The sequence below is a fragment of the Sesamum indicum genome, linkage group LG6 (genome assembly GCF_000512975.1).
Source record: "Sesamum indicum cultivar Zhongzhi No. 13 linkage group LG6, S_indicum_v1.0, whole genome shotgun sequence".
NCBI lineage: Eukaryota > Viridiplantae > Streptophyta > Magnoliopsida > Lamiales > Pedaliaceae > Sesamum > Sesamum indicum.
The window spans coordinates 6,938,375-6,949,664 of NC_026150.1; the positions used below are offsets into that span (position 1 = coordinate 6,938,375).

At 35.1% G+C, this 11,290-nt stretch overlaps 1 protein-coding gene across 1 annotated transcript; it reads left to right on the forward strand.

Moving 5' to 3' along the window:
* Positions 4,897-8,872, forward strand: LOC105163929 (RNA-directed DNA methylation 4). The gene is made up of 10 exons (XM_011082464.2): positions 4,897-5,342; positions 5,431-5,514; positions 5,766-5,857; positions 6,071-6,142; positions 6,568-6,609; positions 7,117-7,271; positions 7,358-7,476; positions 7,853-7,940; positions 8,024-8,097; positions 8,236-8,872. Exons 1-10 carry the CDS (start codon positions 5,249-5,251, stop codon positions 8,529-8,531), a joined length of 1,116 nt encoding a protein of 371 aa, XP_011080766.1. The 5' UTR covers positions 4,897-5,248; the 3' UTR covers positions 8,532-8,872.

An 11,290-nucleotide genomic window follows, 5' to 3' on the forward strand; every position in this document is an offset into this window, starting at 1 on the left:
ATCTTATTTTAATATATATATATATATATATATATGTATGGCCACATTATACACTAAAGTTAGATAGACAAAAATAAAATTACGGGTTGAATACATTTTACACCCCTAAAGTATACCATCCTCATCAATTACTCCGTTAAACTAAAGAGACTTTTAATTATCCCCCCTATCTTTGTGATAATCTTTTAAATTAAATAAAAATAAATAAAAATACCCTTGACTATTAATAATATGTTATATTCACTTTAATGCCTTCTATGGTTAAATATATAAATCAATTTGACTTAATTTTTATGTTAATAAATTAATATCAAATTAATCACATATTGATAAGATTAATGTTAATATTTTTAAATTAAATTAAATGTATAGACTTGTTTTGTGCATTACACTAGATATAATTTTAACGACAAAAATATTACAAGTTGTCGTTGAGCCTATTGTTTTGTGACGCAAATGTCAAGTGGGTAATTTAGGAGTTAATGAGGTAATTTTTAAAAAATAAATTTTTTGTCTTTTCATGTAGTAACTCTATTTCACCCATGGGCCTAACTTTAGGTCCAACATGTTAAACTTGCCAATTGGTGAGCAATACCTAGACCCATATCCATAGTTATGACTCATATCTCGATTTAATATTTTTATATTAGATCTAGACTTCGATACATACTATGGTAATAAATTTTTTGGGTTTGGATAGAGCTTATACCCTAAAATACCAGCGCATAAAATCTTAATATGTCAAAATTCATCTTTGTTTTGTTCACTTAAAATTAGTGAATTTTCAAAGTTTTGCTAATTATCAATACGACTATTTACGCACTCAAATTTCAAATAATTATTTTGTACTTACTTAATTTACAAACATTGTATTTGAATAAACTTTACAAATTAATTGATATATTTAACAATAAAGGGCATTGATGTGAATATATCATTTTATAAATAGTCAAGGGCATTTTTGTTATTTTTTATTTAATTTAAAGGATTATCCAAAAATAGGGGGTAAATAATTGACGAGGATAACATATTTTAGGGGTGCAAAATATATTTAACCCTAAAAATAAAGATGAAAAGGGAGATGGGGCAGTGGAATAAAGACAAAAAATACGTGAACACTTTCCCACACCCTTATCGACATATATTTACTATTATATTAATATATATATATATACACTCCTATAAACCTATATATATAGATACTTAAACATATATATCTATATATACACATAGATTAGCTATATAAAAAATAGTGTTCCCTGGTTTTGTAAGTCTTGTTTATTTTTCTTGATTAAATTCATGTAGGAGTAGGGTGGGAATCTATGATGCATGGTCATGGACACAACTACACAGAAAATATAAAAAAAATAGGACACGACAAGGTATTCGCACGAAAATACATAATACAATATATATTTTTAATTTTATGGAAGATTAAAAAAATATATAATAAAAATATTAAGATAAAATATAAAATAAGCATGTTTTACATCTATACTTTTAATCGATTCTGGCTTAAAAAGTATATATAATTAATTTATTTTAAAAAGAACACTATGAAAATTTTCTAATAATTTAAATTAGTTAAATTATCGTGAATATATCTCGAATTTTTAGTAATTTAATCCTAAAACTTTTAGTTTAAGAAGAGTGAATCAATTCTTTTTCTTTTTTATTAAGCCTAATTTTTTTTCTTTAAAGACAACTCAAAATTTTTTGAAATTATAAAAAAAGTTCAAAACGTGTGCCAAGAGCCGTGTCCATGGCATGTCCGACGCCATGTTCCCTTTTTTTTTGTTATTTTCTGACACTCCGATGCCGTGTCCAACACTGCATCGACTAATTTTTCTGAGTGTCCGTGCATTATAGACGTGCAGTGAAATTGAGGAAAATAAACCTATAAAGATGGAAAGAAGGCACCAGCAAAGGCTCTGTTTCAATCAACCTCTGTAAAACTTGATTTTCAAGTGTTATAGCAGTCCAAATCTACATGATTCTTGATTTAGTGAAAACTTTGGGAGTCTGCTAAAATTTTGTGGTTTTGGCCAGAAGCTAAATCAATCATTTTAATAGGTAAAAGTAAGAAAACATTCTATTGCCCTATTTATGTGAAAAATCAGAGAAAGTGTATTTAAAACCTTGTAACCTGAGTTATACAAATTGTATTCAATTTGTATGATTCTTTTGTACATGAAAGTAGACATACAAGAGATTATATTCAGAAAATATTGTGATTTTTGAAAAAGTATGTGAGTTTTGAGAGGATTTTAAAGTAGTAGGTTTGAATTGTTAGTGTAAATTAGGTTGTACTAAAATCTAAATAACTCATTACATAGAGCCCCAGTTTGTATGATTCTTCTTGGAAATAAAACTAGCCACAAATTAGAATATTTGGAGTTGAAATGGAGCATGTATCAGGTATACTTTGGTCTGGAGAGAACTTGTAAATTAAAATAGAGGTGCTGCCAAAACTATATAGCTAATTAAAATGGTGATATAAGTATTTACATTTTAGTTTTATTTGCTGAAAGTGTGAATATTAAAAATAAATATATTTGAGATCTTATTACAAGCTGGATTGATTGGGAAAACACACACATAATGAACTAATCGACTATCTACGTATATTGTTCATTCCAAGTCAGCTAGGGTCAGTATCCGGTGTTCCACTCAAAAGTCAATAAAAATTAGAAGTCTTAAATTTTGAAAATATTAACTACACACTAAAAGTGAGGATGGCTTGTCAACAAGTTATAACAATTCTATCTTGCTATATGTGACAGAGATATGTATAAAGGTCATGGATGAGTTCAAATTTCTCATAATAATATATATAAAGTATGTGGTACAATTGACTACAGATTAATTTATGCTATTTATATAGATAATGTTAGTTTCGTGTTGCAATTATGTAGCATAAAACAATAATATCATTCAGGGAGCGTCACATTTGAAGGTATCAGAGTGTATTATTAATGGGGACCATAACAGGAGGAGAGGCAGTGGTTTGAAAAAACAAAAGGCATAAAACCGCCAAGTGTTTTAAAAAGTCAGCTAAAAATTTTCTTTATGTTTTAAAATATAGGTTAAAAATCTGTCTATATTTTGTAAAACTTAGCAATAAACCCCCCGCCGTTAGTAATTAACAGAAGGTGCATTATACGCGTTCTTTGTGTACGTGGGGTATTTTTTAACTATTTTTAACCTTTTTCTTAGGTATTTTTTTATGAAAATGCCCTTTTTTATTCTTGTATTTTGTATTTTTTTATAATTTAAATTAAAATATTAAATTATATTTAATTTATTTAATATTAAATATTAAATTAAATTATATTTAAATTCAAATAATTTTATAATATATTTAATTAAAACAATTATTATTATAATTATTCTTAATTAGTTAAAATATTTAATTATTATAATTATTTAAAATATTTTTAATTAACTAAAATATATTTTAATTAATATAATTAAAATTAATTAAAAAATTAAATAAAAGAAAAAACTGAACAGGTTCGCCCCTTTTTTGCCAGAAACATGTCTCTAAGTTTCTGGCCGCCAGTAGTACCATTTGAATCCTCTTTTTAAGAGAAACATTTCCATACTTTCAATTTGAGTTTTCGTCAAGAGACTGGGCTCAAGCCACGACCGCCAAATATGTTGTCATCGATTCGTCGTCGTCCGGTCAAATCTCGATTGCAGACCACTACCATCAGACTCATCTCTTAAAGACGATTCTAACGAGACCGGCTTCACTTATTTTGATAAAGTATTTGTGGATATCTAACGATTTGAAGAATTAATTCACCTTAACCGTTAAATTTATAAAAGATCAAGGATTTAGATTTAATAAATTTTAAATATGTATTATAAATATTTTATAAATTATAAAATATAAATTTATTATTAAAAAATAATAAAATTTATTTATTTATTAGAAGGATAAAAAATAAAAATAAAAATCACAAAAACAATCTTAAAAACAAGAAAAAAAATAAATGTGTGTGACTTTATAAGTCAAAAAGGGTATATTAGTTATTTTTAGTCTAAAAGAGGTCAAAATTTGTCAAAACTCAATCCGTTTCGCATTAAGCACGCGTGAAATTCACCTTCCGTTGGTTTCTAATAAAAGGGGGGTTTTATGCAAGATCTTTTATATTACAGGAGCCTTTTAGGGGCCATTTAGCTTATTTTTAAAACACAAGGAGTTTTTAGCTAGTTTAGAAAAACACGGAGGAGTAAAATGCAATTTGGCCTAGAATTTAACAAGATGCACACATAATTAAATTCAATAATATATAAATACAATTTCTAAAATAAATAGAATACATAAATATTATACTTTATAATAAGTTATATTTTGTCATCCGAACTATGCATATTTTTACACTTTACTATTAAAACTTTTTTTTGTGTGTGTCAACTTACCATATCGACTTTGCGAAATTTGCACTTGGCTATATAAAATCTCTTTTTGTGGATTTTTATGCCGAAAGAACATCATATGTTAAACATTTGTGAAAAGTACCACATCATATAACCTTTAAATATTAAATAAACTTTGAATATGATGGTTTTTCGACAAAAAAATTGGTTGAAAAATAATTATAAATAACAAAATGTAAAATTTTATATAATTATAAATGATAAAGTTGAGATGTTAAATTGACAAAAAAAATAATAAATTTAGATACCAAAATATACAAATAATCATAATTCAAAATGTCAAAATATAATTAATCCTATAATTTACCCCCATAGTTTGCAAGATATAGAAATTCATATATATTTTTCTTATAATATTTTGAAATATTGTACCTAAAATAAATTATTAAAGTGATTGATTGAGAAATGCATAAATTTCAAAAATATTAATTTGAATTGAGTCTTGCAAAAAAGTGAATATCACATGATTACTACTGCCATTTGTGTGTAGTGCAGTGCAGATTTACATTTACTTACCTCTCCTTCCCCACCATCATTTACAGGGCTACAGCTCTCCGCCCGCACCCCAACCTCCGGCCCCATCTCCGCCGCTTACCAGTTTTGTATCTGGCTCACGAACAACCTCAGAACTGCCGCGACGCCGCCCCTTCACTCGCCATCCAGCGCCGCCGCTTCACTCTTCGAACCTGTGATTTTTGTGAACAGAGCCCGCCCTTAAACCTCTCGGCTCCACCTCTGTTCATCTCCCTTTTCTTGTTAAAGCTTGAAACGGTTTGACAGGTTTGGCCCGTTTTGACCACTCATGGCCGAGAGTTCGTCAAGTGCGCCGAGCATAGACAAGCCGGTTATTGTTAGGGTTAAACGAAAAGCTTTCCAATCCGCCATCGATGCTTTTTGTAAGGACTGATGTTTTTTATTTTCCATTTTCTGTGTCTTCTTATAAAGTTTGTAGATTTAAACTTTTGGATTTTTTTGATATATCAGGGTTGGAAATTCTCGAGAGGCCTTTAAAGCGGCCGTTGCTTGACTTTGGAAAGCTATCAATATCTGATGCTTGTTCTAGTAGAGGTATGTTAACACTCGGTTTTGTCTGATAAGCATTTTTTCCTACTACTTGTAGGTACTTATCAAGTTAAATATTTGTGAATTGTGCAGAAAAAGTAAATTTGCCGCTGTGTTTATTGTGAATCCTAAATTGCTCTTTTCTTGACCATTCTTTTTCAATTTTATAACCGTTTTTAATGTTGAGCAGTCGAGGATTTGTCTTTCATAGACATGATTAATTCCTCTTAATGGAACCTCTTATTGTCTTATTGTAGTGGAAGAACTGAAGACCAAGAAGATTCTTGTACGACATGTGGAGACAGTTACTAGCTCAGAAGATACATTTGATGTGCTGCGATCTTTTGTGGTAAGTTGTTCAGGTGTCATGTTATAAATACATGACATCTTTGTGCTTGGTGTGTGAGGATGAGCATAAAAAGTAGTCTTATGATCTGTCATTTCTCTTTTGATAGCCCATTCTAGGACATTTTTGTAATCATTTTGCTGTTTGCAGGATGATAGAATTATCTTCTTGACTTGCAGTGCTAAGACTGGTCTGCTTACTTTTGTTTGATGACAGCCTAATCCATATGATGAGTTGAAATCTAAAGAGAAAAATGAAGAGGGAAGACGCAACATTAAGACAGGGAAAGTATGTTCTTGCTTACTCATCTCCTCGCTCTCTTGCATACCGCATAATCTCTTGTCCACTAGTTCCAGTAGGCAGTCCCTGGTTGTATTCAATTTAGTTATGCGGAACTTCTAGGTTTACTTATTTGCTTGTGGCGGAATATATCCATGCTAGTGCACCTATTCTTTTCCCTATGACGCAAGATGACTTAAATGTGGCTCTGAGTTACCAATGGCCAATGTTATTATTTTGAAGTTGAACCACAATCTTTGATGCTTGAATCCTTTCATATGTGTAAATTCATTCCATTGTTTTCTGGGACATAGTTAAAACTTTGAGTGTTTGTGTTTTATATTTGGCGACTCAATATATAGCCTTGCTTTCCAATATGTATGTGTATAAACCAAAGAGTTACTAAACCATTGATTTCAATGTAATGTCTGCAGAAACAAGATCAGTTACTGGTCAAAGCGAAACAGAGTCGAGAGGTAAGTTGCAATTGGGGTTTGCCGTAATTATATTTAGTAACTTGTATCTCTTGATTCCGAGTCCCCTCTACACCTGTCATCACTGAGTGCAAAGACTCTATTCTTCGTGCATGTGCCTTCAAGGTGGTGATGCAAATGGTTTGTTGTGATGATGACTTAGCTTTTAGCCCCTCCTACCATGATATTTCATTACATGGCTAGTTGCATGTTAATCATCTTAAGGAGCGATTGTTTTTGTAATTAGAGAGTACTCGTTGTGGTTTTGTTATGTTCCCCTGGTATGAGTTCTCTTTGCCACCCTTAACCTTCAGCCTTCTTGCATTTAAGTTCTATGCTTTCCTTCTGCTTCGGGTGTGACGATGAGACATATGGCTACCTCTCATCTTTAATATGGTTATGGAAAGAGTTTGTAATTTATCCTCATTTACTGTCTTTTATCCCACGCTTATGGAGCTTATATAATGTAATCATTTTAACATTTTTATCTGTAATTTTCTTTCCTTGAAGGTTATATCAAGAAATGCTCGTTTTGAGCAAATATGGAGAAGTAGGAAAGGTAAGAAAGAAACACCAGAAGATGAAGCTATCTATGAAATGTGTCGACTCTATGATGTTGTTCGGGTTGATGTGGAGGAGCTCGAGGTTAAGGTGCAAAAGGAGAAGTACATCTCTCTCACAAGTCATGATATTGCATCATTACTTAAGCTGTAAGATGTGATCATTCTCAAATCCTTAATCTTCAATATAGGGATGTGGATGTGGATGACTGCCGGATGATGGCTGACTATTTGCCTCTCCTTAAAGAAGTTTTACCAACTGCTGCTCTGGAGATTGAACATGATATTCATGATTATATGTCTAAACAAGGTTTGGCTCAATGACTTGTTCTTTATCCTATAGTGTTTGAGGTTTGCTCATCAATGGTTCTCATTCCTGATGTGGAAATTTGTATTGTTTTGTATGCAATGCTGAAGAGATAACTGATTTTCTGCAAAATTGATATATTCTAAAAGGAAAAAGATCAGAAACTAGAGTACGTGTTTTTTCTTTTCTATTCTTTTTCCTCAAAATTGTGATGTCTTCCTCTGCTGTTGTATGTAACTGGAGTTTTTGTTATCTTGCATTCTATCTCTTTGGTAACTGTTCACTGCACAGCCTAGTATGTCTGGAACTTGGCATGTCTTGTAGTTTGTTCATCTATTATGAGTTTTCTGCTGGTCTATAATCTTCGATTGGGATGCAGCATCTGCAGATGATTATGTTTATGACTTCTACGCCTTTAAGGAAGAAGCCAGTGTTATGGAGGGTGATTCTGCAAGACTATTTCCTCTGTAAGGCTTTCTCCTTTCTGTATCTTGATTTTGGTATTGCTAGTATAGATTTTACTTAACCTAAAAACATTGTGCTTGATCAGGGTGCAAGTTGATGACGATGACGACTACTATGATGGTCCAGATGATTCGGAATATGGATCTGATGATTCTAATGGTACAGTCTCTCTTCCCCCTTCCGTCCCTCCATCTCACTCTCTCCAAGACAAAAATACACACACTCCCTCACACATGAACAAAAGAAAGCATGCCACTGAAGTCCATATTAAATGAATTGTGTAACTTGGAAACTCAGCGGAAAACAATCCCTTGAATGATTACCCCGATGAAGAGATATCCGAGGACGAGGATGAAGTCACAAGCACAGCATCTGATAAGAAGTCACAGGTTGAAAGTCAAACTTCTGGGAGCCAGTCCGAAGAGCTAGGAAGTGGAAGTGAAGTATCTTATGAGCATTCAGGCCACTGTTGCCGGTCCAACAATGCAGATCAATTCCTTGAAGATGACTGGTGTTTTGATGTAGATGGCAATGCAGATCAATTCTTTGAAGACGAGTCGTATTTTGATGGAGACGACGAATCATTTTGGTGATCAGCGATTGATGTGTCTGTGCCATGTGAAAATTAGGTTATAATAACTTCTAAATACTCTAGTTTATACATTAGAATCGGGTGAAAATTGATAGAGAAAACATGCAAATAGAATTGAGTGAAAATTGACGGAGAAAACATGCAAAACTGAAGGAGGGCAGCTCTCTTGCATGGGATTCTCTTGTGCTGCCATGCGATAATTTCTAGTATGAATGTGGAGGTTGGAGGAGTCACTCACCTGTAGTTGCAGTGCGAAACTATACTCCTACCATCGAACTCTATTACATTGGTGGCTGCCACTTTCAATTTTTACGCTATTAGACTGGTGGTTTTCAGTTTCAATTTTCATTTTTTGAGTATTGATGGGATTAAGGTGGTTCATTTATGTTCAATATTGAAGTGAATTTAGTCGGATTGAAATTCTGGTAAATCGAATATATCATACGGCAAAATGTTATATTGAATCTTGAAGTGAATTTAGTTTTCAATAATTATTGATTTATTGAATAGGGTTGTGAATTGTCAAAAGATTTCTCTTCGTGGATAGGTCGCAATAAGTGACTTCGATCCGCGATTTGAGCTTCGAGACAATCCCTGAGAACACAGAAAACAGGTTAAGCCAGTCGGGAGGTTTCCCGACGGAGGCTCTCCGACGCTCAAGTCAGTATTTAGCCTGAGAAGGATACGAGTAATCTGATGCTTAAGAATAAAAAGTGAACATTACCCGGCTAGGAGCCTTTTTGCCCCTTTATGTATGGTCTCCTCCCCAGGTAGAATTGAGTAAGTGCGGATATATGGCTTTCTTACCTTATTTATGCGCTCTAATTTGTAGCTTAATTGAGGAATCCCATGATCGCAGCACCCATAAATTTCTCTTGGGGAATAATTAATGGGATTCTACCCTTTTTCAAGCGGGCGCGTAACTTTCCCCAATCATCAGCCCCCGTAGTTCTGGACGCGATGTTAAGTAGCGTGTAGAACTCGAACGATTTCGTGAGCATTAATGACCTTGGATACGGTGAACCACGTGTCTGGGATATTATGCCTCTTCAGGTGCCTGATGCCACGTGTTGCTCATCGCATGGCTAGTTTTGAATTTGAAACTCACTTCTCCCCATATATATCGATACGTATTTCAAATGGGGTTTTTACCGGCATCTTCTTCCTCAAGTCATTGCTCCTGTTTTTCCTCGGTTATTCAGATATCGACCTCCTGCATCTCCAGGTATAATGCCTTCCTCAAGTTCTGGTTCTGGTTCTCATTCTTCTTCTCCCATTTCCCGTAGGATTGAGTCCTATACTCCCGATGAGGGTCCGTCTAGGGTTAGGTTAGGGCGTGGGTCGCGTAACCCACCTCGTGCCGTGTCGGGCCTTAATTATGCCTCCGATGTTGCTCCTGAGTCTAATCCTTGGGAGACTATAGTCAATACTGTTAGGCAACAGGTTCATTTGATTCGTGAGAAATACCATATTCCTCCAAGTTTCGAAATCATAATCCCTACTCCAACCGATCGTATGCATCGCCCTCCTCGAGGTTTTTGTTCTCTGTCTTTAAACCATTTTGATGCAGGTTTAAGGTTGCCTCTTGCTCCTTATGTTTCCCAAATCCTTAGGCGTCTAGAACTGTGCCCTATGCAACTTTCGCCCAATTCGATCCGCCATATAATCATTTTCATCATCATAATGAGGGTTCACCGTTATGAGCCCAGTTTCGACAATTTCTGGTCGTTGTACTCCTTCACCACATCAGCGAGATCGGCTGATAATGGTTTTTTCTATTTGTCCGCTCGTAAAGAATGTAGGTTTCTAGCTCCCCTTACCTCCAATGTAGGTCCTTGGAAAAAGAGGTTCATTTTTGTTCGACCTCCACCTGGTCGCGGGTGGCCCTTTTGCTGTGATTGGGTGTTAGAGAAACCCAAACCCGTGATCGAAGGGGGAGGGTTAGATGATGATCTAATTAGAAGTCTCTCCTCTTACCGATACGACCCGAAGAAAATCTTGGTGGAGGAAGTCCTCCGACTCGCGCATCTTTCTCCTGCTCCTATTCCGGTTGAGGGCTCTTTAGGTGAAAGATTTCTCTTTTGTTTCCTCTTTTGACGGTCGTAGAGTCTACTAACCTTTCTCTTTTTTGGGCTGTAGACGACATGGTTGGCCAGGCTCGTCTTTCTCAACGGATTAGAGCTATCCGAGCTCAATCGGCTGCGGCAGTGGCTACACCAGCTGCGCCTTCATCCGCGACATCTCGTCCAATCGAGGATCCTGTGGTACCGGAGAGTTCAAGACCCAGGAGCCCCCCGATCGAGTTAGGAAGTGAAGATACTCGATCGCTCATACACCCACGAGCTACTCAACCGAGGTCTGGATCACCCAATCACTCCCGCACGGATGAATCTGAGCCTGGGGGTTTGATAACTCGCCGCCGGCGAAGAGACAAGAGCCCCATGGGGCCTAACACAAGGGCTCGTACTCAGCCTCTGGTCGCAAGTTCATCACTATCCGCAGCTCCTGGTGATCGTAGAGGCTTAGAAATGCTAAACGACATTTCAGAGTGCTGGCGTAAGGCCCGCGAGGACCTCAGGGCTCCTAATCATCCGATGGCTCCGCGTGTTGAGGGGAAATTTATCCCTGATTGGAACGTTTCTCCTAACAGCTCGGTGCTGGGATCTCACTCTGGCCAGGAGTCATGGGAGCTATATAACGCGATCTGCCTGCCTTTTGATCAAGCAGCTTTGATTCAGAGCCCATTTACCCGTTTGGAGG

What these genes read in the sequence shown, in the direction of transcription:
- LOC105163929 (XM_011082464.2), top strand. Translation starts at nt 5,249, where the DNA reads ATGGCCGAGAGTTCGTCAAGTGCGCCGAGCATAGACAAGCCGGTTATT. An exon ending in TGATTATATGTCTAAACAAG is followed by an intron (nt 7,477 to 7,852) that starts GTTTGGCTCAAT and finishes ATTGGGATGCAG; the next exon opens with CATCTGCAGATGATTATGTT. An exon ending in TGGATCTGATGATTCTAATG is followed by an intron (nt 8,098 to 8,235) that starts GTACAGTCTCTC and finishes TTGGAAACTCAG; the next exon opens with CGGAAAACAATCCCTTGAAT.